The sequence below is a fragment of the Castor canadensis genome, chromosome 19, assembly GCF_047511655.1.
Source record: "Castor canadensis chromosome 19, mCasCan1.hap1v2, whole genome shotgun sequence".
NCBI classification, from domain to species: domain Eukaryota; kingdom Metazoa; phylum Chordata; class Mammalia; order Rodentia; family Castoridae; genus Castor; species Castor canadensis.
In genome coordinates, this window is record NC_133404.1 from 8,167,500 (window position 1) to 8,192,806 (window position 25,307).

The 25,307-nt window shown below is 43.5% G+C and overlaps 1 protein-coding gene and 1 non-coding gene across 4 annotated transcripts; both read left to right on the forward strand.

Annotated features, from left to right (window-relative positions):
- The first annotated feature begins 2,800 nt into the window (after positions 1-2,800).
- On the forward strand, positions 2,801-2,929 carry LOC141419330 (small nucleolar RNA SNORA16B/SNORA16A family). The gene has a single exon (XR_012444117.1). It is a non-coding gene; the product is annotated as a small nucleolar RNA SNORA16B/SNORA16A family (small nucleolar RNA).
- A 2,738-nt stretch (positions 2,930-5,667) lies between these two features.
- Skic8 (SKI8 subunit of superkiller complex) lies at positions 5,668-25,210 on the forward strand. 3 transcript variants are annotated; one of them, XM_020157575.2, is made up of 11 exons: positions 5,668-5,737; positions 8,760-8,810; positions 9,456-9,483; positions 11,355-11,460; positions 11,807-11,979; positions 18,831-18,979; positions 19,212-19,305; positions 20,063-20,156; positions 22,010-22,102; positions 22,868-22,946; positions 24,929-25,210. In XM_020157575.2, the coding sequence occupies exons 2-11, from the start codon at positions 8,799-8,801 to the stop codon at positions 25,016-25,018; spliced, it is 918 nt and encodes a 305-aa protein (XP_020013164.1). In that variant the 5' UTR covers positions 5,668-5,737; positions 8,760-8,798; the 3' UTR covers positions 25,019-25,210. The 3 variants fall into 3 exon arrangements, with proteins under 3 accessions (XP_020013164.1, XP_073917880.1, XP_020013162.1); XM_020157573.2 differs by lacking the exon at positions 5,668-5,737 and adding an exon at positions 5,740-5,844; XM_074061779.1 differs by lacking the exon at positions 8,760-8,810 and having other exon boundaries at positions 5,729-5,844; positions 9,461-9,483.
- The last annotated feature ends 97 nt before the right edge of the window (positions 25,211-25,307 follow it).

Consider the following 25,307-nt stretch of genomic DNA (forward strand, 5'->3'; position numbering starts at 1 on the left):
GGACCTTGGACTTTTCTCAGGGCCTTCTTCCCAGGATATCAGTTGCAAGAGCAATAATAGCTGACATTTGCTGTTTCCTTCATGCCTGGCACTGTTTGAAGCATCTCACATATGCCATCTCTTAATCCTAAAGGAAAATTCTGTTATTGTCCCCAGTTTAGAGATGTCCCCATGCTGACAGAGTGGCTAAATTGGTGGAGCACCTATCTAGTAAGCATGAGGCCCAGAGTTCAAACTCCAGTACCACACACACAAAAAAGTTATTAGAGATGTCCTCATGAGGTTATATATCTTACCCATCCAAGACTGAACCCAAGATGTTTAACCTCTATGGCAAACTAGAAACTAAAAGGCTTGGATTCTGTGTGTTGGAGCATGGAGGAGAGAAGATCCTATCTGATCAAAGAGGAGGCAGAGTGAGGAGTGGCACCCACAGAAGGAGAGGGGCTGCAGGAAGTTGCGGGGAGGGGGGAAGAAAGAGAACAGGATGCCAGCTGTGAGGACCAGACAGGGCGTCTGGGATGAACATCAGAAAAGGTGGAGTGGGGTCTTTGACTTTGTCTGGGCTTTGTCACATGGGGTTCTAAGAGGATCACAGATAGTCTGTGTTGCAGGACGTTAGGGGACCCACGCAGGGCAGCTGGTGCCCACGGAGCTCCCGTCTCTGTGTCTGTGCTAAGTTGAAAGTGGGGCCTTCATCTGCTTCCCGCTCCTCACCTACAGACTCAGGTCTTTTCTGGGAAGTTAGCTAAGATCCTGGAAGTGCAGCAGAAGCAGCTCCTCCTCCCCAGAAGGTGGTGAGCTCCCTGTCCCTGGAGGTGTGCAAGCAAGGGCTGTGGCCACATCGTGGGGATGTGTAGAGGAAGACAGGTGAGGGATGGACCTTCCCCTTTGGAAATGCTTGCACATGTGACTCTAAGTGGAGAAAATGGGTGAGGGGCAAGTGCCCCGTTGCAGATACTTCAAGGTCCTGTGTCACCCTCCCTGCTTCAGCCTCTCCCTGGGTCTGCTCTGTACAGGGCTGGTTGGAAGGGCAGTGGGCCACTCTTTGGGAATAGGTACATGCTAGTGGGGTTGAGATCTCCAGGCAGAGCTCCCAGCCTTGGCCTCCTCATGGCTGACAGAGCTCTGCAGAACATGCCACATACCTCAGCTACTTCTCCATTAGCTTGCAATTTTTCTTGATTATTCTAAAATTTTTTCATTCCCTCCTTACATACAAGATCACAGCTCTTATTGGATATTTAAATGACTTGCAGTGACATTGGCAAGTCTCCAGATTTGCTCTACAGCAGGAATTCAGGGGAGCTGTGCACTTTGATAGGAAAATAACTGTGCTTTTATCTCCACATTATAATTTAAGATTTTCTTTAATTAGGAAGGTGTGTAACAAATGCACAAGTATTAGCAGTAACTGTGCACAAATTAAAGAGATTTTCCTATCACTTACAGCCGTTGCAGATACTTCAAAATATCATTCATGCTCGTTGTTACTTTGAAGTCACAGAAGGTAATAGATCTGCTGCATTAATAACAAGGACTATTACTATTTCCTAACTTTTTGATCTTTCATCATACTTTGATAGCTTTTGATCTATTTTTTTCCTTTTATTCCATGGTTTTTGTTTGTTTATTTGTTTTTGGTTTTTTGGCAGTACTGGAGTTTGAACTCAGGGACTTGCACTTGCTAGGCAGGCACTCTGCCACTTGAGCCCATCCCCAGCCCTTTTGCTTTAGTTATTTTTTGGATAGGAGTTCATATTTTTGCCCAGGGCTAGATACAGAACATGATCCTCCTACCTACATCTTAGTAGCTGCGATCACAGGCTCACACCAGCAAGCCCAGCTCATTTGTTACATGGTTCTCACCAGCTCTTTGCCCAGCTGACTTTAAACTTGGATCCTCCCAATCTCCTTTCAAGTAGCTGGGATGATAAGTTAAGCACATACCTCTGCATTTGACCTATGTGGGTTTTTTGTTTTTTGTGGGGTTTTTTTGGTGGTTCTGGAGTTTGAACTCAGGGTCTCACACTTCCTAGGCAGGCAGGCACTGTACTACTTGAACCACTCCTCCAGCCCTTTTCTGTGTTGGATATTTTTGAGATACAGTCTTGTGAACTATTTGCCTGAGCTGGCTTTGAACCACGATCCTCCTGATCTCTGCCTCCTGAGTAGCAGGAGTGGTTTTTTTGAATGGATTTAAAAACATTGTTGTGAGACAGGATTCATAGACTTCATCAGACACCAGAGGCATCCATGATACATGGCACAAAATAGGCCTAATATCCCTGCTTCACAGTCTCCATGAAAGGCCATGACAATGACCTCATGTGTCCAGGGCTTGCTTGCTTTCCTTTTCTTTATTTCTCTCTCTCTTTCTTTTTTCTTTCTTTTCTCTCTCTCTTTCCTCTCTCTCTCCCCCCCTCCTTTCCTTTCTTTCTTTGCCTGTACTGGAGTTTAAACTCAGAACCTCAAGTGTGATAGGCAGCCTCTGTACCACTGAAGCCACAGCCCCAGCTCTAATCATGCACCCCTTTAAATGAAGATTTGGAGTTCTTCTCATGTAAAATTATAAAGCTAGAAAGTCTTTTAAAGGCCTTTATTGCAATGATTTACAAACTTTTTGACCATGACTCATGGTTAAATATAGATTTCTTTTGTGTATGACCCAATACCTGCACAGGTGAAACATAACTTACCCTCTGTCCCCTTACATCTTTTAATTCTATTTTTCTCAATCTAGTGTATTTCCTTTTTCAGATGATTAACTAACTTAATTTTTATCCAAAGCAACTTGCTTCAGGGGCCTTTTAGAAGTTGCAGCTACTTTCACATAGCTGTCATGATCAAAGAGTAGCCCAGTTACTTCCTTGATGGTTGCTGTTGTATTTGCTGTAACTGATCTGCAGTATTTTGAGAAAAGACAGATCCGTTGGGGGAAAAAAACTCATTTAATTTGGAAATTAGTAGTAGCAGATTTGGAAACAAGTACATATAAGGAGAAAACCTCAGTATTAAAATAACAGATAAAATTAAAAGGCATAAAAGTGAATAATTTAGAATAATTAGAAGTAGAGTATTTACAGTTAATGTTCAGGAAAAACCCCACATAAACTCAAATTGCATAGATTGAAATTTACTTAATCATATAGTTGTGAATTAAGGATATAGTTAAGAATTACCATTCTTGCCGGGCATGGTAACTCACACTTATAATCCTAGCTTCTCAGGAGGCAGTGATCAGGAGGATCTCAATTGGAAGCCAGCCTGGGCAAATAATTCTCAAGACCCTACCTGAAAAATACCCAACACAAAACAGGACTGGTGGAGTGGCTCAAGTAGTAGACTACCTGCCTAGTAAGCATGAAGCCCTGAGTTCAAATCCCAGTACCACCAAAAATAGATAGAGAATTATTCTTAAAGTGTGAGTCTTTCAAAATTACTTCTTTAAATCCAAAAGCTAAAAGTAAAAGGTGGCTCAATTATCTTGGTTTAGAAGAGGTCACATTGTTATCTGTCTATTTCTAAATCCAGAGAAACCCCAAAACTTCACCACCAAAAACAATAGGATAGATTGGCCAAAACCAAGACACCAGGTTACATAGAAAGCAGTGTAACCTTTCACTCTCATTTCACCACTGCAAGCCATTGCTTTGGGGGATGTATGTCTTTTCTGTACTGCAAGAATCCAGGTTGCAGCCATAGCAGAGCCAGGGTGTGTATTTAGCTCAGTAGACTGCAGGGTCCATTCAGCACTTAGGTGCATGGAAGGGGAATTGCCTCCAGTTTGAAGATGAGCCTCCCTGGCCTCCAAATTTATGCATTTTCCTTAGCCTCAGGCATAAGTGCCCCTAGTTGGATACATTCAAAGTTGCCTTATTTTTGGGAAGCACCATAAGTATTTTCGCAATTAAGTCTGCTCGTCTGTTTTTTTTGTTTGCTTGCTTTTCTTGTTTTGTGTTACTGGAGTTTGAACCCTACTATATGCTAGGCAAGTGCTCTACCACTGAGCCATACCCCCAAACTTTCTAAACTCAAACTTTCTAAACTAGTGACAGGCAGATGATCTTCTGGGGTTGGATGACTTCTATATGGACAAAGGCGTCACTGAGGGAATTGCTGACCAGAGAGAGGATGGGTCCTGGGAGATTTATGAGGCTATTCAGCAAATTTGTTTATCTAGTTGTCTAAGAGTCTTTTGGAATTGTTACCATTTTTCGACCCCAGACAGAGTCCTTTTTCCCTCTTGGAATTGTGGAATCAATAACAAGTTTGAGCACTGATTGTACAGTGAAGGAAAATTTTATTCTTGGCCAAGATATAGGGTAAAAGATATATCTAGATATATCTAGATCTAGATATATCTATATCTATATCTATATCTACATATATATGGAGATATGCGCATGTATTTTCTGGGAATGGGCAGAGACTTTTCCAAGAATTCGGGCACCTTCTGGTTTTGCTCCTTTTATAGTTCTTTCCAGTCATCATCATAGCAGTTGTCACCTGCCGTGGCACTGGGGTATGTGTCATTTAACATGCAGATGGTATTATATTGAAGTCAGAGGTTGTCTGGGGTCACTCTGGAATTCATCTTAGATCCAACCAGTTTAGGCCAGCCCACCCGAAGGGTGTTTAAAGATAAACAAGATTAGAGCGGGGTAGAAACCCACCTAGGTCAAGTATAAAATTAGGGCAGGGGAATAAAATGATCATGGTCCTGATAAACTAGGGCCTGGGAACCACTATCTAGAGAGAGAGAGAGAGAGAGAGAGACGGAGACAGATTGATTAACTTCAAGGGTCTCCTTCACCTTCTATGCTTTTGAACTTGTAAGCCAGTTTTAATCGTGACAGGCTGTGTCATGTCTCCCATGACTAGCTGAAACAGGTATCCTTCAGGAACTATCCCATATAGTCTGCCCCCGCCCCCAAACATTTCATCCCTCCAGCGTAGAGATTGGGGAATGGACCAGCATGCAGAAGCAATGGGCAGCCTCCTCAGGATGAGGTGTGGGTCTCCTGCCTTCCATCTCATTGCTTAAAAATACTTGTCATACTAATGGGTTGCCACTTGCTGCTGGAGAAACAACTGAAGTCTTTTTTTTTTTTCTTTTGCATACAAGGTTTGGGTCATTTCTCCCCCCTGCCCCCACCCCCTCCCTTACCACCCACTCCGCCCCCTCCCTCTTCTCCCCACCCCCTCAATACCCAGCAGAAACTATTTTGCCCTTATTTCTAATTTTGTTGTAGAGAGAGTATAAGCAATAATAGGAAGGAACAAGGGGTTTTGCTGGTTGAGATAAGGATAGCTATACAGGGCATTGACTCACATTGATTTCCTGTGCGTGGGTGTTACCTTCTAGGTTAATTCTTTTTGATCTAACCTTTTCTCTAGTTCCTGGTCCCCTTTTCCTATTGGCCTCAGTTGCTTTTAAGGTATCTGCTTTACAACTGAAGTCTTGAAGTCATCACTGCGCTTCCAAGATCAGGTTCCCAGCGGCCACGCCCTGCGGCGGGAGGAGTCGAGCAGAAGGGGGCGTGACCAGGGAGGGCGTGGCTTCTCTGATCGCCCCGCCCATCCTCCGCCGCGTCCGCCCCGCACTCTACGTAGTGAGGCGTGTCTGGAGCCCTGGGGGAGGGGTTAACTTTGCGCCCCACCCCTTGAGAGCACATCACTGCGCGTCGCTGTCGCGCCGGGTGTGACGTCAGAGGTGCGGCCAGGCTGTGCCGTGGTGAGTTGGAGCGCTCAGTTATTTGGGATGGTGGTCGTTAGGCCCGCTGGCGGCCGGGGCCGGAGGGCGGGTGAGCGAGGGAGAGCCGGAGGTCTGCCTCTAAGCAGGTTTGTTCAGGAATGCTCCAGGCCGCGGGGCCTGAGGTGGCTTCTGTGACTCCATTTGCCCTGGCCAATCCTGGGTACAGTCCCCAGGGGAGAGCGAAGGCCCGCAGTTGGGCCCTTCTTTCATTCTGAGAATGTTCTTGTGTAACCCTGAGATTAGGGCTGGGTTCTTGTGCGGGAGGTCGTTTTTCTGTAGGTGGATGGACTGTCTTATCTGAAGTTTTCCAGTTTGGGGTCACGCTGATAGGTAGCAAGCTCCCCATTACTGGACAGCGCCCAGCAGAGGCCGGGTCCTCGTTACTTCGAGTACCATCGGGTATTGTGGGTAATCGACGTGCCCGAGTACTTTATAGAGGCATGTGTAGTATTCATGAAAAAACTGAGTGAGCAATGAGTTCTGCCTGGGAAAATGAGTGGAAAGTTTCCTAAAGAGAGAAGATGGCAAAAAGAGGTCTCAGGGCTCTGAGATTGTCACGCGATAACATACTGGAGTAAGAGGTGATGGGTGTCGGCAGCCTATACTGTAGCTTGTATCCACCTTTTAGAGTCAGATTAACCTCGGGAAGCTTCCTTAACCTCTGTAAGTCTCACTTTTCTTAGCAGGAATATGGAGCTGATAATGATACCTACTAAACCGAGTAACCTAGGTTCAGTAAACTAATATATATGTGTACTACTTAAAACAGGACCTGATTCACAGGACATCCCCCAAATGTGTACTCACTGATAAAATCACACTCTGTCTTGGGGAGGCTGGCTTTGTGGAATTTGGTTACCTGCAAGCCTTTCTACTTTTTTGTCATTGTTAATTCTCTTAGTTGTCAAAAATGAAGCCTAGATTGGAAGAGAGGAGGACACACCTGTGCTTGTCTGGGCAGAGGACTGGTGTTCAAGTAGAGATCGCCTGCTGCTTGTTTCAGCAAAATTGGCCTGAGCTCTTTCCTGTCTTTCTACTCTAGGCAAGACCCTGTTCTTGAGTCACAAATGAATAAAACACTGCCCACCTGATTAAGATCTCTAGGCCAGGATTACTTAGACATCATGCCTTTACTGTATGGCCTCTTAAACTGTCTGTGGATAGAACTGAGGGGGCTGTGAACTTGGATGAAAAGAAAAATTGCGCTATGTTCCTTAACTTCTGGCTGAAATTTAGCATTTTCTTCCATTATGAGTGTAGGCAACAGACCACAATATTAGCAATGCAACTTTGTTATGAATAGAAATTAGATATTTCATATCAGGGTATTGTTTCTGTTTTGTTGTTGTTTTGTTGGAGACAGCATTTTACCATGCAGCCCAGACTGGCCTTGAACTCAAGATCCTCCTGCCTCAGCTTCCCAAGGGCTGGGATTGCAGGTGTGTACCAGCACATTCAGCAGGATATTAAGTTCCTCACACTTTGAAATTATGGTGGTTATTAGACTTCCTGCTGAAACTTATTATCTATTGCATTAATAAAGAAGCACATGTTGTGCTGTCACAAATTTAGTTTTAGTTTTTGATGAAATTATATTTCAACATATAGTCTGTTACTATTGGTGGATTCTGTGTTTGTGAATTTGCCTACTTGCTAAAATGTATCTATAACTCCAAAAGCAGTACTTGGAAGGCTCCTGTGGTCTTTGGAGGACATGTGCAAGGTGGTGAAAATTTTGAGTCACTTGGTGCCCAGTTATCAACTGACACTCTGCCTTGCTTCAGCTCCCAGACTGTGAGCAAGCATCCTTTCTGCAGTCTTTGAGGGCATACTTTTTGAATTTGGGGGCTTTTTTTTTTTTTTTTTTTTATGGTTAAGGTACCTCCTGAGAGTAGTGCTGAAGTGTTATCCAGTATTGCTAAGTGCAAGAAGCCTGTGATGTATCTTTTGGAAAAAATATGTTCCTTAGATAAGCTTTGTCTAGGCATGAGTTCAATATGAATGAATTGCTAATGTATAGCCATTAAAGTGCCCTTAAACAGAAGCACACATAAAAGCCAGTTACATATTGATCAGTTGACAAATCTGTTTCCTTGCAGAGCAGCAGCTTGCTTACTTGCTCATGTAGTATTTGTGGCAACCTTACAGAGCACAACTACCTTGTAATGAGAATGCAGTAAACTTGCTTTTCTTTCAAATTCTTTGTATTTATATACATCTAAAAACATCCAGAGATAGGGCTTATAGGCTTTATAAGGCTGCTACATGTGTCTCTGGTGCACAAATGTAAAGAACCCTTAGTCTGTGAAATTAAATAGTTCTTGTTTTGTCTTGGCTTTGTTTTTTGAGACAGGATCTTATTATGTAGCTCAGGCTGATTTTGAACTCACAATCCTCCTGCCTCTGCCTGCTGAATAGCTAGAATTACAGGTGTATGTCACAATGCCTGGCTTAAATCTGTTCTTAAAATAAGCTAAGTCTGTATTTAGCCAAGCTAAATTCTTGAAGACTTTGGTGTGTTTGAGGAGACGTGTCTCCCTACAGCCCCTGTCCTTATTTACATACTTACAGGCTCTTAAAGGCATTTTTGGTTGAGGCCTCTGCCTGCTCTGAAAGAACTTTCTATCTTTGGGCACCATCACCCCCCCCAATCCCCGTGCTTGCTTACTGAGTTGAAGAAATTATATTTAAAATTAAAAGAGCCTATGATTTTTGTCTCTCTGAAGGGCAGTAAGAGACAAAGTCTGGCCACTCTCTATAATCAGACTTGGGGAAAAGAATCCATGGTGTTGAGTCCCTGGGAGAAAGAAGACCACCCCTCCTGGTAGGGTTCTCAAAGGGACCCCACATACACACAAGGGGCTGAGCCATAGAAAGGTATCAGAACAACTCCACAACAAAGGGTTGCCTTATTGTCTTGGTGAAAAGGAACCTCCTGTGCTCCCCCACCCCCCATCCTGATGATAACCCCCTTACTGAAATCCTGGTGTTGCTTCCACAGAGCTGTCTGGCCTTTAGCCTGTCATCCTTGGTTAAGGAAATGACCAACCAGGTAAGGCCTGCGTTGAGAGGAAGAACATCAGTTGGTCCCTGACAAGTTCAAGCCCAATAGGTTGTGTGGGTATGTAGTCAGGAAACTAATGCCTAATTCTTTTCCTATTCCTAAAGAGCTGGATGACCTTTGGCACCTAGTCGTCACAGGGTTAGGTGGTACCAGAAAGCACCACACTACGAGTAGGATTAGTTAAACCTTTACCACAGTTTATAGTGGGATGGAGGAAACTTAAAATTTTGTACACAGAACAGGAGGTGGAACAGGAGAAACATCTTTAAGATTAGGGACAAAGGTAGCACGTTATGTGTACAGGATCTGTAGTAGTCTTGTACTGTTGCAAACTGGGCCTTTAGCTTTCTGTGATCAGGGCAGAAAAAAGAAAACATAATTTATTGGTTTTCAGTGGGTTAAGGTGTTAATAGTTAGGGAGGGGAAATTATCAGTTTCTTTAGAATTTATTTTTTTCTGTTATGACTGTACAAATCTTGCATGAATGGGAATCAGGGAACTTGCAGGCTGGTCAGAGCGACAGCAGAGGGAGTGGCTAACATTGCAATCACTGTGTACTCGAAGGGCTCCAGGGAGGGATGCAAGATAGCTAACTCTGACCATTGCTTTAACATGGCTTCTGTTCTTTTTCAGTACAGTATTCTCTTCAAACAAGAGCAAGGTAAGGAGCTTGCCATTCAAGCAAATTCACTTGTGAAAAATGCGTTGGCCCTGGTTTTGTTAAGGTTTTGCATGCCGACCAGACATGCAGTTCCCAGGTGTACTCACTTGGTAGAGGCAGTCAGGAACAAATACAATTAAAGAAAAAACCTGACTAGCTAGTGAGAAGCAGGAATCACGTGATACACTAGAGAACTCTGCAAGGAAAGCCTCCCACCTGAGGAAGATGCAACTCTGAGATTGCCAGATGCCAGGGTGAAAGGAGGAAATGCTTTTGAGTTTCAGAACTCTGCAGACTACAGACTACTACTTGAGCAGGCTGAAGTTTAAGCCCAGAGCATCCTCCCTGGTTTTCTAGTGTAAGTACCTACTAGGCTAATTGGGCATCCATCACTGCTTAGTAAGAGGCTGCTGCCATCCAGTCAGCAAGCTAGCAGGCTTGGGTTTGGAGATTGGAAGTGAATTCATGCCCCTGCACGTGACTCCAGCTGCTTAAGTATAATGCCTTTATTTTCATGTTCTGGGAAGACAACCTTGGGGAATTGTATCCAGGCATGGGTAAAGCATCTGTGTACGTTCACTTTTTGTGTGTGTGGTATTGGGACTTGAACTCAGGGCCTTGCACTTGCTAGGCAGCATTCTACCACTTGAGCCACACCCCCAGCCCTGCTTTTTAGTTATTTTTCAGATAGAGTCTCAAGTGGTTTTGCCTGGGACCAGCCTCTCATTGTGATCCTTCTACTTATGCCTTCTGCTAATTGACCTCACACCATCACACCCAGCTTATTGATTGAAATGGGGTCTTACTAACTACTCCCTGCTCCACCTGCCTCTGCCTGTCCTCAAACCAAGAGCTTCCTAATCTTTGCCTCCTGATTACAGGATACCGTGCCCAAAAACTTTTTGACTTTCTGTATCCACACAGGGTCTGCAAACCCCACAGTGTAGTCCACCAGATACGTAGCTTGCAGAGTTAGATTTAAGGTGGACATGAGTTAACAGATCAGGTTTGCTAAATCTGCCCCTTTTAGCTTGTGCCTTTGGAAGCTATGAGGCTTCTCCAAGCCTCAGATTCCTTGTCTGTGAAATGAGGTGATTCACCCTCACTACCCTGCCCCCTGCCCCAACCCCATGTGCCAGTACTGGGGAGGGATCCAACCCAGTGCCTTGCACATGATTGGCAAGTGCACTTTCACAGAGTTACATCCCAGCGCTTTTTTTTGAGACAGGGTCTTGCTATGTTACTCAGGCTGGCCTTGAACTCTTGATCCTGCTGCCTCTGCCTCACAAGTGTTGGGATTACAAGTGTGCACCACTACACCTGGCAAGGATTATCTTAATAGTACCTGTTTCCTAAGGTGGTTGTGATTGAGACAACACTTATGAAAGGATTAGTATAATAAATGGCCCATTAAGCATAATAAAGACATTTGTGGTAAAAGGCAACTCGTATGTTTAGGCCTGTGCTGTTTACAGTTGAACCACTTATTTTCAAAGATCTTTAACTTGTATCTCATATCAAGTTTAAGTCTTTTTTTTGGTTGGGGGGCTCGATGCTGGTTCCAGACTGATGTGTGCTGGACAGCATGCTAACAGAAAGAGTGTTGGGTTTGGAGTCTGAAGACCTGGCGTATTCTGGTTCTCTCTCCCCACCTGGTGAACTTTTGTTTTAGGGTGTGTGGCTTCTTCAGAACCTCCAGTTTTCATATGTGCTCCCACAATTCCAACAGAAGCTCTATGGGAAACAAAAAAAGCAGATAGAAGTGGACGTTACCTCAGAATTGTTGGACAGTATTTTGGCTTCATTTTAATCACATTAAATTTAGAAGTTATATGCTTGGAAGCTTTCTAATGAAGCACTTTCCATTCTAGCCCATGATGATGCCATTTGGTCAGTTGCCTGGGGGACAAACAAGAAGGAAAACTCTGAAACAGTGGTCACAGGATCCCTGGATGACCTGGTAAAGGTCTGGAAATGGTGAGCATCTCTCCCCAAACATGGAAGATTGGGGTGAATGTTTTGCTTCTGGGCTCCCAGGTTGCTACTGGGAAAGTATTAACTTTTTCTAGACAAGAAAACAATGGCAATGTTGTTAAATCAGCAGTTTGTTTTTTCTCACTCATTTTCCTGTTGTTTGGTATTTAAAACAAAACAAAACCCAAAGTTCAGACCTGGCTGCATTTGGTGTTCTGCTGCTCTGCAGTTCCTCAATTCTGCATTTCATAGATTGTTGGTAACACATAGTCCCGGGGACCCAGAATTTCTGATGCCAGCTACAGTATCTTGTGTGTGAAGAAATCCCTTTCTCTGTCTCCCATTGAAGGCGTGATGAGAGGCTGGACCTGCAGTGGAGCCTGGAGGGACATCAGCTGGGGGTGGTGTCTGTGGACATCAGCCATACCCTGCCTATCGCTGCATCTAGCTCTCTTGATGCTCATATTCGACTCTGGGACTTGGAAAACGGCAAACAGATAAAGTCTATAGATGCAGGACCCGGTAAGAGTTCTACATTTAGGGGAGGTAGCAGAGGTCCACAATCACTTTTCAAAGCCCTTAGGGACAGTGGTGTTTACAGTTCAGGATTTGATTTCAGGTTTGTGAAGGGAGGTGTGGGTGCATGAGCTGTACATTACACAGTGCCTTTGTTGGGAAAGAAAGTGTTCTAATCACACACTGATCTCTTCAGCTAGACATGGGTTTATGTGCTAAGTGAGGTAAAAAGGCTAGGAATAGCTTTATATTAGCTCAGGTCCAATTTTGCTGCCAAATGAATTTTGGTACAATACTTAGGGGAAAATTCATAGTTTTCAGAGCTTTTTGGATTTCAGTATTGTCAGTTTGGAATTTTTGACCTGTATTTGGATATTTGGATGGTCCAGCCATTCTCTGTTTGCCACACTATGAATTAATACATTCACTGCCCTTTTAGACATCTAGAACAGAGCACTATATCCTCACAGATATGTTTTCTGATGTGCAGTAGGCATGAATCAGTTTAAGAAACAAATTCGTTGATTTTTTTATTTTCGTAGTACTGGAGGTTGAAAATGGCTTTTGCACTTGCCAGGCAGGCGCTCTGCCCCTGAAGCCTTGCTGCCTGCCCTCTTGCTGTGGTTCTTTTGGAGATTGGGTCTCACTTTGTGCCTGGGCCAGCCTGAACCACCAACCTCCTATTTGTGCTCCCCCAAGGATCTGGAATGGCAGGTGTGCACCACTGCACCTGGCCTTTGCTTGAAATGGGATCTCGAAAACTTTTTACCCAGGTTGACCTTGAACCTCAATCCTCCAAATCTCTGTCTCCTGAGTAGCTGGAATTACAAGAGTGAACCATGTGTTCAGACTTAAAAATATATATATATATATATATATTTTTTTTTTTTTTTCCGGACTATGTAATCTTACCTCTCAGCTTTGCTAAACATTATGTGGGATAAAAGTAAGGAAAGATTTCAGTGGGCTGGGTGGATGTGGAACTAACAACATGCCATTTCACGTTACTTGAGCCTCTGGTTGTTGTTTTTTGTGGAGGGGGGCATTACCTGGGTTTGAACACTGAGCCTCATGTTTGCTAAGCAGGCACTCTAACACTTGAGCCTCCACCAGCCCTTTCTTGTATTGGGCAATGTTTTTTTTTTTTTTGCGGTACTGGGGTTTGAACTCAGGGCCTACACCCAATCCTTTTTTTTTTTTTTAACTTATTGTTTATTCATTTATTCATATGTGCATACATTGTTTGGGCCATTTCTCCCCCATCCCTTCCCTCTCCTCCCCATCCCCCTGGTTTCCAGGCAGAACCTGCTCTGCCCTCTTCTCCAATTTTGATGAAGAAAAGACTTAAGCAATAATAATAAAGACATAGCGTTTTTGCTAGTTTGAGATAAGGATAGCTATACAGAGAGATGCCTAGCATTGCTTCCATGCACAATTGTATTACAGCCTGAATTGATTAATATCTACCTGACCTCTTCACTATTTCCTGTCAGTTTAAGATTACTTTTTTAGCTCCTCTACAGTAGGCACATCGAACACTTTCAAGTTTTAGGTTTCCTTCCCTTTCCCTATTCCTCCCGTATGCATTCTCCCTTTAGCGTGTGACCCATGTCCAATAATATTACTGCATTTGTTTTAGGTCTAAAGTGCACATTTGAGGGAGAATGATTTTTGGTCTTCTGAGCCTGGCTACCTTCGCTTAAGATGATGTTCTACAGTTCCATCCATTTACTTGTGAATGATAAGATTTCATCCTTCTTCATGGCTGAGTAAAATCCATTGTGTATAAATACATTTTCTTAATCCATTCGTCAGTAGTGGGGCATCTTGGCTGTTTCCATAACTTGGCTATTGTGAATAGTGCCGCAATAAACATGGGTGTGCAGGTGCCTCTGGAGTAACCTGAGCCGCAGTCCTTTGGGTATATCCCCAAGAGTGGAATTGCTGGATCATATGGCAGCTCTATGTTTAGTTTTTTAAGAAGCCTCCATATTGTTTTCTAGAGTGGTTGTATTAACTTGCATTCCCACTAGCAATGTATGAGGGCTCCTTTTTCCCTCACATCCTTGCCAACATTTTTTGTTGGTGGTGTTTTTTTTTTTTTTTTTTTTTTTCATTTTTCTTTTATTATTCATATGTGCATACAAGAATTGGTTCATTTCTCCCCATTGCCCCCACCCCCTCCCTTACCACCCGCTCCGCCCCCTCCCTCTCCCCCCCTCAATACCCAGCAGAAACTATTTTGCCCTTATTTCTAATTTTGTTGTAGAGAGAGTATAAGCAATAATAGGAAGGAACAAGAGTTTTTGCTGGTTGAGATAAGGATAGCTATACAGGGCATTGACTCACATTGATTTCCTGTGTGTGGGTGTTACCTTCTAGGTTAATTCTTTTTGATCTAACCTTTTCTCTAGTACCTGTTCCCCTTTTCCTATTGGCCTCAGTTGCTTTAAGGTATCTGCTTTAGTTTCTCTGCGTTAAGGGCAACAAATGCTAGCTAGTTTTTTAGGTGTCTTACCTATCCTCGTCCCTCCCTTGTGTGCTCTCGCTTTTATCATGTGCTCATAGTCCAGTCCCCTTGTTGTGTTTGCCCTTGATCTAATGTCCACATATGAGGGAGAACATACGATTTTTGGTTTTTTGAGCCAGGCTAACCTCACTCAGAATGATGTTCTCCAATTCCATCCATTTACCAGCGAATGATAACATTTCGTTCTTCTTCATGGCTGCATAAAATTCCATTGTGTATAGATACCACATTTTCTTAATCCATTCGTCAGTGCTGGGGCATCTTGGCTGTTTCCATAACTTGGCTATTGTGAATAGTGCCGCAATAAACATGGATGTGCAGGTGCCTCTGGAGTAACAGTCTTTTGGGTATATCCCCAAGAGTGGTATTGCTGGATCAAATGGTAGATCGATGTCCAGCTTTTTAAGTAGCCTCCAAATTTTTTTCCAGAGTGGTTGTACTAGTCTACATTCCCATGTTGGTGGTGTTTTTGATGATAGCTATTCTAACAAGGGTGAGGTAGAATCTTTGTGTGGTTTTGATTTGCGTTTCCTTTATGGCCAGAGATGGTGAGCATTTCATGTGTTTTTTTGCCATTTGGATTCTTTATTTGAAAAAGTTCTGTTTAGTTCAGTTGCCCACTTCTTTATTGGTTTATTGATTTTGGGGTTCCCTGTATATTCTGGTTATCAGTCCTTTGTCTGACGTATAGCTAGCGAATATTTTCTCCCATTCTGTGGGTGGTCTCTTCAGTTTAGAGACCATTTCTTTTGTTGTGCAGAAGCTTTTTAATTTCATGTAGTCCCATTTGTCTGTCCTTTCTCTTAGTTGCACCAGCTCTTTTTTGTGATGGGTGTTTACAGTATAGTGTCTCAAGAACTGTTTGCCCTGCTGGCTTCAAACCTTGATATTCCTGATCTCTGCCTCCTAAGTAGCTAGGATTACAGGTATGGGCCACTGGCATCCAGCATTCAGTTTTTGTTTTTATTTTTGTTGTTTTTTTTTCTTTGTGGGTCTGGGATTTGAACTCAGGGTTTTGTGCTTGCAAAGCAGACACTCTACCACTTGAGCCACCCCTCTCTTCCATTTTGCTCTGGTTATTTTGGAGTTGGGGGGGTCTCATGAACTATTTGCCTGGACTGGCCTCAAACTGTGATTCTCCTAAACTCAGCCTTCCAAGTAGCTAGAATTACAGGTATGGGCCACTGGCACCTAGCTCTTTAGCCTCCTGTTTATAAATGCCTGCATGATCCTCAGCAGTGGACCCTCTTCTGTTTCAATGGGTGGTGACCACTAGAGGATCTGGTGTCTCGGGCATACCCCTTTTGCCCCTTCTTGGGTTGATTATGGAAGAACTGTTGAGGTGTTTCAGTGAAATGATTCTCCAGTGGACTTGCCTCCCACCAGTTATGCTCAGTAGCCACCATCTGATTACTCCCATATTGCAAAGAATGGAGGCCTCAGAGTTTGTAAGCAGACTGGGTGGTCTGGAAGCTGGCGCACTTAGCCTCGGAAGCAAGTAACAAAAGCAGCCATTGCTGTTGACAGCTGAATTCACTGAAGGTCCAGCTCTTTTGATAAGTCTGATGAAAGTAGGGAAAATGGATACTTAAGATATACCTAGCTTGAAAATATCCACAGAGAATGTGAACCACCACAAAAGAAGCAATTAAAAAAAAAAAAAGAGAAAGAGAGAGGAAAACTCTGACCCTGAAGTAAAGTGAGAAAACAAAGCTGCAGGAGAAGATGAAGTGCTGGGCACTCCACCAACTGCAGCTTTCCAGGTCTGAGAAGACCAGGGGTGTCAGTGGAGGCCCCTGCATGTCAGGCATTCCAGATGTCCATGGAGGGAGACAACTCTTTCAGTGAGGAGACACTCAGCAATGGAAACAGACATTTATTCTGCAAATGCTTACATTAAGTCTTAGAGCGTGAGATCTGATTGAGGGATAAAAATGGTTCCTTCTATTGAACCTGACATTTGGTAGTGAAAGTTCTAAATTGCAAAACAGTTAATAGGGAAATGTAAAAATAATATAGAAGAATCTTTTTTTTAAGCTTTGAAGAATAAAAGTTAGGTTGTTTAAAAGCCATTGTTTCTGTAAACAGGTAAGTATAAGAGGAATAAGAATATGTAATACTAAGTGGGCCCCACTCGAACATATTATACAGGAGTTGGCAAAGACAGGTGCAGCTACCTGAGTGTTTGATTATAAGAGCCTTTTCAGGTCTTGTTGGTTAATTGAGCACTTATTTTTTGGAGGGGGCTTGCAGGGCAGTACTGGGGTTTGAACTCATGCTTGCTAGGCTGATGCTGTATCACTTGAGCCACACCACCAGCCCTTTTTTACTGCAGTGATTTTTCAGATAAGGTGCCACATTTTTGCTCCAGGCCAGCCTCAGATTTCTGTCCTCCTAATTATGCCTTCCTAGTGGTTCGGACTATAGCATGTGGTCACCACACCCTTTAAAGTAAATTAAAGTAAATTTTGCTTTTGAAACAAATATTTCACAAGTAAAATGATCCAGCTAAATATTTTAATAAATAAATATGTGTGTATTGTATATATAGTTATACATAATCTATAAGTATGACATATTTAATAAGTAGATTATTTAATTATAGTTGGATGTGTATGTGAAAATGTTTCAAGAAAATTTTATTTTAACCTGCCCCCCATCACCCTGAGATGGGGGGATGTGGCTCATCTGTGCTCTAGTCCCAGTCTTCCATGAGATAAGCTCACAGAGGTCTCCTTCACTGTCCCATTGGGTAAGAAGAGTAGAGAGGATTCCAGACATGGCCTTCCTGAACCTTGCCCCAGGAATGAGGAAGGTGACTTGGGAAGGAGCCTTTTCTTCATAAGCACTGTTCCTGGGAAGGGGTGGGACTTCAGGGTTGTCCCCAAATGAAACTGGGCTTGGGAAAAATGATCCAGACAGGCAGTGAATAGATTGTTCCTTGGTCACTAGGGACTGACCCAGTTCCCAAAGCTGTTAAGATTGCCTCTGAAGGGCAGCGCTCCCAGAGAGCTAAGAAAAGAAGTGCTAAAATGTCCTCAGTGGCCCAGGTGGATATACACTGCCCTTGGGCTCGCCCAGCCACATCCAAGTCTGGAGACCTCCCTCATGCTTGGGCTAAAGAAGCCCAAGTCAGACTTGGGTTGAACTCTTGAGCCTAGCTGAGATGTGTGCTGCAACTTCACAGCAAATGGATGTTTTACATGGCTCCCGATTCTCTGTTCATTTGTAGTAAATTGTTGTCATGTTACAGTTTTATGTAAGAATATTTTGGGTGCATCTTCATTTATTTATAGCTTAATTCGGGTCACATTTCACCTGTATAATCATTGCACTGTTCAATTAGCCATTTTAAGTGTATGGTTCACTGAGTGGACTTCTATACTTGTGCAGCTATCACCCAATTTTAGAACTTCCCTGTCAAAAAAGTCCCTCAAGCTCACTTATAGTCACTTATAGTCCCCTAGCCTCAATCAACCACTCAGTTGCTTTCTGCCTCTGTGGTTTTGCCTTTTTTGGAAAATTTCATGCAAGTGCAATTTTATTGTCTTAGGTGGCCCTTTTTTTTTTTTTTTTTTTTTTGGTGGGACTAGGGTTTGGACTCAGGACTTTGGGCCTGTAAAGCAGTGCTCTGTGGCTTGAGCCACACCTCCAGTTCATTTTGCTCTGGTTATTTTAGAGATGGGGCTGGCCTCGAACTGAGATCCTCTCAATCTCAGCCTCCCACATAGCTAGGATTTCAGGCACGAGCCACCAGCACTTGGCTTTTTTCTTTAGCGTAATGTTTCTGAGGTTCACCCATGCTGTAGCATGGATTTGTTCCTTTTTGATGCTAAGAGGTATTCTGTTGTGAGGAGGTACCTCATGTTTGTCCAGTTACCAGCTGATAGACATTGGGATCGTTTCCAGTTTGAACTATTCTGAATAAAGCTGCTGTGAGCATGCGTGTATAAGTCTGTGTGTGTACATGTTTTCATTTCTCGAGTTGCTACCTAGGAGTGGAATTGATGGGTATTATGGTAAGTGTTTGTTTTCACTTAAGAAACTATCAAACTGGTTTTCAGAGTTCCTATCCCTCAAAGTGGCTGTTGCCACCAGTATATGAGGGTTCTGGTTTTTCTATGTCCTTGTTAGCACTTGGTATTGTCCTATTTTTTATTAAAAATTTAAGAAGCCCTTAAATGTAAAGAATTAGCATCTTTGCAACATATTTTCTGAATGGGACTCAGTTTCTCTAACTTAATAAAGGTATCATTTGGTAAAAGTTGAGTTTTTAAATTTAAGGTCAGATCTTTTCTCGGTATAATTTTTTCCTTCTTTCTCTCAGTGGACGCCTGGACTTTGGCCTTTTCTCCTGATTCCCAGTATCTAGCCACAGGAACTCATGTGGGGAAGGTGAACACTTTTGGCGTGGAAAGTGGGAAAAAGGAATATTCTTTGGACACGAGAGGAAAATTCATCCTTAGTATCGCATATGTAAGGAAACCTTATTCTCTCTTCTCTTTCTGATTCTTTGAGTTTACTTTTCCAGCTTGTTACAGTTCTTGGCATGGATCCTACGTTAGTCTTGTCAGGCAGTTGCTGTCTGCTGGTGTGATTTGCCAGGCACCAGTCAGACCTGCAGCCAGCAGGAGATTGCTTGTTCGAAAGAGATAGCTTAACAACACCCAGCCTCACAGCACTCATTTTCCTAATGTGCTCCGAACAGAGTCCTGATGGGAAATATCTGGCCAGTGGAGCCATAGATGGAATCATCAATATTTTTGATATTGCAACTGGAAAACTTCTGCATACACTTGAAGGTACAGCCTGCCTTACTTTGTGCAAGTGGGTCACCAGATCACAAAGGAAGAATTATTCATGAAAGTGCTGTTCAGTGGTACATGAGTATTACATTTGCAAAATACTTTACTCTTAGCTGGAAAATCCAAAGTCTAAGTTTTAGACTTACCACTGATTTTAACCTTGACATATTAGTTCTTTAAGTGTTAAAAGCTTGTTTTAGGGAATTACTTTTTATTTATGTGTTAATATACCCCAGCCATATTAGATCTGATTTTTGTTAGTTTTGGTTCTAAAGAACTTCATGATTGGAAGGCAGTTCCTTTTTGTTATAATTTGACGGTAGACGAGAGTATTGTGCTCACTCTGTATGCTGGCAGTCTGGGGAGGAGGACTGACTAGCCAAAGAACAGGGATGGGGTAGGAGGGAGACTATTAAGTATTCTGTACTGTTTTGTGTTCTAACCAAGTGAATGCATTGCTTCCTTAGTTTATCCTTTCCCTACAAGAAGGATTTGGTAGGGAAGTAACATGTTGTCTGTTGCATATTTCCATTTTGGCCATGTTTATTGTCACACTGAGTTTTTCTAAAGCAGTGCATGTTCAGGCCCAACTGGTCAGGGAGGGGAACTAAAGAGAAATGATTCCAGAAGGAAGGTCAGGTTACATGGGTATTTCTAGGACATTAGGAAGGGTCCAGTCAGGACAGTTCCAGGGGCACAGGAAATGGGAAGCTGGATGAGGAGACCAGATTAACAAGGTTCTTATGAATTTCAGGCCATGCTATGCCCATTCGCTCCTTGACCTTCTCCCCAGACTCTCAGCTCCTTGTCACTGCCTCAGATGACGGCTACATCAAGATCTACGATGTGTAAGTTACCTTGTTGAGAATAAAAGGTCTCAGCCCTTGTTGTTAGCAGGAGCACTAGGGAGTGTGCTGCGTCACTGCTGCTCCTAATAGAGATACAAGTGTATCATAACAGAAACCCTGGTCTCCCAGTCATTCCTGCTCCAGTCAGCCTCCTTGCCTTTCAGCTTAGTGTGTGTTGTCAAGGTGTGTGTGGAGATAAAGGTGCCTAGTATCCCTGATAGGATCAGGTACCTGCTACTTTTTCTCAGGTAGCCCTTTTGCTTTGTTTTGTGTTGGCTGATTTTAAATTCTTTTGGGTGGCTATGTACCCAAAAAAGCTATGTAGTGTGTATAGGCCTGACTAACCAGGGAGGGGAACTAAGGAGAAATGGCTCCAAGAGGAAGGCTGTGGTTATGTGGGTATTTCTAGTACATTCTGAAGAAGGTCCCAGATGGTACCTTCTTCTGTGACTAAAGCGGCAGAGCAGTCAAAGAAATGGAGCCCTGGGCTATAGCTGGCCTACGGCGACAGTAAAAAAAAAATTAGAGTATCCATTTCTAGGTATGGGGCTCTTCCCGCAGATACTCCAGCCAGTGCCCTAGTAGGGAGCCCGCTGCAGCTCTAGGCTGGGAGCCTTTCGTGGTCTTCCTGGACTGCCAGTGTAGAAGTGAGCTTTGGTCCATGGCTCTATCACTGAGAGCCTGGGCAGGCCCCTTTCTCCTGGTGTTTTTTCCCATCATTCTCAGTCCCCACTCGTATTCCCCCATATGATCACGTTTGATATGTGTGCTTGATACTGTGCCTTGTCACTGCCATCAACTGTCCTTGCCCAGTGTATCTCTGGGTCATCACTCCCAAATGTGACATTCTAACCCACTGCATATGTGTCACACGTGTACCATCTGTGTGCGTGATGAGCCGGGAGAACTTTTCTGAGAGTTTGAACTTGGGAGTAGTAACACTGTTTCTTCTAACCTACTTCTGGCATCTTTTGGATGACAAGTTATCAGATAGGCATGCGGCTTTTGACATTAGAGCTGAAAGAGGGTGCTAGGGCCCAGAGGAGAAGCTGTCTCTTTAAAGTGTTATGTGCTTATTAGTAGCAGAGCCAGCACGAGTAAGTAGTGGTAATACCTTGAGTATTTCACTTTGTGACTTTCAGTGCTACGTTATTGGCCCTCTCAGCTGCTGGAGATAGCACTTCTTACCTCTCCTCGTCCCACTGCGTCCCACTGCATCCCACTGCGTCCCACTGCATCCCACTGCATCCCACTGAGGCTGTCTTTGTAATACCTAACTGAGGTCTGTTTCCAGGAGTAAAGCTGCTTAACTGGCCTAGTTAGGCCTCAGGGTGGTTCTCCTGCTCTAGGTGACTTGGTTTCTCTTTTTTAAAAGGGAAAATGGCTGTCTTGTTCTTGGATATGTTTAAGTGGTCTGTCTCAGCCCATCTATGACAAAGAGCACATCTTGCTTTCTTAGATGGGAGACACTGGCCTCGTGGGGCAGGCGTCCCGGGCCTGCTGCTTGATCAGAGGCCTGATTCTCAGTCATCTCCTCTTGGAGTCAGCTTACTGAGCCTGTGGAGTATAGTTCTTTTCTTATTTTGACCTCTTAAGCTTTCTGTTTGTTAGGGATCTTATTCTTGGCTAATGGTGGGATTGATGCACCATGGATTAATGTCACTGTAGAAATCTCTGTGATGCATTGTACTACTTCATTGAAAAGGGAATTTTTTGATAACAGTAGCATGGTTACTATAAGGATAGCAGATTCAGTCCAGTTATATGAGCAGAGTTAATAATATATTTTCCACTTCAGTGATTATATCCCAAAAATTAACATCTCCATTTTGTGTGAACCTTTCCCATTTCAGGCAACATGCCAACTTGGCTGGCACACTGAGTGGCCATGCCTCCTGGGTGCTGAATGTTGCATTTTGTCCTGATGATACTCACTTTGTCTCCAGGTACTTATGATTCTTAGCAGTTTCTCAGTTGCTTGGGAGAGCTGGGCATGGTGATGCACACCTGTAATCCATCAGTTAGGAGATGGAGGCAAGAGGATCATGAGTTTGAGGCCAACCTGGGCTACACATTGAGTTTCAGTTATCCTAAGATACATAAGACCCTGTCTCAAAAAAATAAGAAACTTAGACTTGTAAGGAAAATCTGAGTTTATTGGCTCACAAGAAGTTATCTTTGTTCCATCTAAGAACAACTGACTTCATTGAGTAAAAACTTTTAAAACTGCAGTAAACAAAGGCAACTTGAATTTATAAGGAGTCACACAGTCTTCAGATTTTAAGGCAATTCATATTTGAAGACTATCTTCATCTTCCAAGCATTTTATAAGTTCTTACTTACTCTGAGGTATACCTGTGTTCTAGTAGTAACTTAAATATGTAAATTTGCTTATAAAATGTGCCTCTGAACCCTAGTGTTATTCAGGCCCAGGGTGGCTAAGGTGGCTGAGAAGCATGAGGGGACAGGGTGAAGCCAGTGCAGGTGCGTTAGAGGCCTCTAGAGCCCTTATTTTGAAACTTCTGCAGGCCTTCTTCCCATCCAGAAAGAGGCCCAAAACTCCTGACATTATTAGCACTTGGTAGGACGACCAGGCTGCCTTGTGAGGATGAGGGCCCCAAGGGGGCTCAGAAGACAGGAGTCAGTGAGGTCAGTGAAGGAGTGTGGGCTTTGGGGTCTGTGTTCTAATGCTGATGTTTGCTTTTTAATAGTTCATCTGACAAAAGCGTAAAAGTCTGGGATGTCGGAACAAGGACTTGTGTTCACACCTTCTTTGATCACCAGGATCAGGTATAAGTAATTATCATTTCAGTTTGTTTGTCTTTAGATTGCTGCCATTGTGTGATCACTGGGGCAAAACAGTCTTCCTAATCTTGCTGTTGTGAGTGTAAACCCCTGGGACAGAGCTGCTCTGTCTGCTTCAGTGTCCATCAACCTGTGTTCCTGTGTGTGGGCCGCAGAGCCTGGGATGTGCTGTCAGCCTAGCACCCAGGGAGCAAGTCCCTACTCAGGCTGGAAGGCATGAGTTCAGTCATGCTGCCTTCTTTGAAATTATGCAGCCTGTGCCTGTGGCATGCCTGGGCCCTCTTCTGGGCACCTCTGGTCCATGACTGGCTCAGGAAGGACCTCCCTCTTAAGGAGTTTTTGCTTAAACACTATTTTTAGAACTGTCCAGAGATGATTTTTTTTTTTTTAATACAGTAGAAACTGGCAATTCTTAACAAATGGTTTGACTTTAGTGATGGTGCCTTTATTGCCATCTTTGAAAAGAGACTATCTTTATCTTAGCCAAGGTGCATATGAAATGCTAAAGGTGTTCTAATGCAGCACGTCTCAGTCCTCAATGTGCACATAAATCCTCTGGGAATCTGCTTAAAATGTAGATTCTGGGCTGGGTGTGGTGGCACATCAATAAATCCCAGCACTCAGAAGGCTGAGGCAGGTAAATCTTGGCAGCACCCTGTCTCAGAAACTGCTGGGGCACAGTAGCTCATGCCCATCATTCTAGCGACTTGGAAGGCAGAGGTTAAAAGGATTGTAGTTGGAAACCAGCCTAGGCAAAATGTTCATGACCCCATCTCAACCAAAAAAAGTTGGGATGGTGGCATGCAACTTGTCATCCTAGCTGTGTGGTAAATGTAAACGGGAGATCGCAGTCTAGGCTGGCGTTAGCATAAATGCAAGATCCTACTCCAAATAGTCTTAAGCAAAAAAGGGCTGGAGGTGTGCCTAGTAAGCACAAGGTCCTGAGTTCAAACCTCAGTACCACAAAAACAAGGTGGGGTAGGGGGGCTTCTGATGCAGTAGGTCCTGTGTGGCCTGAGATAGTTTTTATATCAAGCACCCACCTGAGGCCAGCACTGTTGAGCCCAGGCACTCTCTGTAGCAAGGGTCTAGAGGAACCAGTCAGCAGACAGTGAAATGCCCACAGCAGCATGAAGTTCACTCTTCATAGATTTTGTGTGGTTTTAACTAAACCTATAGATGTCTCTCCTTTTGGAATGCAACTTAAGGCTAACATGCTTTTACCTTTAGTCCTAAATTGTTGAAGTCCTAAGGTGAAGCGGGTCATACCTTCATAGGCCCCTCCTGGATTTAGATGTTCTTCTTAGGGAATAAGTGCTGGCTCTGTGTGTGGTCTTGAGTGTAGGGTCAGTGTGGTGCTGTTTCAGAGGAAGGTGTTTGGAGTGGAAGTGACATCGTCACGTGGCCCAGTGACCACACTAAAATCAGGGCTAGACACCTATCTCAAGGTGAGGTGACAGCCTGACCACCCAGCATTGCCTAGTGATCAAGAAGTTATTTCCAATGAGAGAAACTCCAGTCACATCAATTCTGAGGAGGTGTAAAGCTGTAACTACCACACAGCAAATAAAACCAATGGTACACAATGCCACGTTGTCTGGCTCCGCACCTCTGCCAACAAGTGAGAATTGCTGCCCATGAGGTGGGCACGGGGTAGTTAGGAGCAGTCTGCGGTTTTCCCTGTGGGCAGTGACGCAGGGGTGCTTCTGGGCCTTTTTCCCCTGGAAGCACAAATGTCAGTCCCTTGGGTGCCATCTTCATGGCATCCGGTTCCTCCTGGATTCTGAATCTTTGAAAGGGTTGTAAATTGTCATATTGTAGAAATACAACTCTCTAGCATGTAGGAGTACACAACAATAATTGAACAGCAGGAAGAGCAAGAGGCTGGCTGAAGAGAAGTGTTGTTCCAGGTTCAGAATAAAAAGCAAAGTCTTAGTAGAAATTGTTTTGTTTTGTTTTTTAAACAGGTCTGGGGAGTAAGATACAATGGAAATGGTTCAAAGATTGTGTCTGTGGGAGACGATCAAGAAATTCACGTCTATGACTGTCCCATTTAATGTCACCATCCTCAGGCCTGACGCTGCAGAGAATGTATAAGTTGGCCGTGACATTCCTTCTTTTTAGGCATGTTTAAAAGAAACATCGCATATATTGTAGCAAAGACTTAAATTTTGTAGCTATGGTATAACAATTTTCCTGTTTTATTGGGAATACTGTTCATACTTTCACATAAAGCATTCTTATGCAGACACCTGTTTATTATGTTCACCCTGTTGCTGGAGAACAGTGAGAGGAACTGGCGTCATTAGGTGAAAGTGAATACCATCCTCAGAGATCATTTACTGA

Coding starts and splice junctions, on each gene's coding strand:
- Skic8 (XM_074061779.1), top strand. CDS start 5,765: ATGGTGGTCGTTAGGCCCGCTGGCGGCCGGGGCCGGAGGGCGGGTGAG. Junction 5,845..9,460: donor GGAGGTCTGCCTCTAAGCAG/GTTTGTTCAGGA, acceptor TTTTCAGTACAG/TATTCTCTTCAAACAAGAGC. Junction 20,157..22,009: donor TACATCAAGATCTACGATGT/GTAAGTTACCTT, acceptor TTCCCATTTCAG/GCAACATGCCAACTTGGCTG.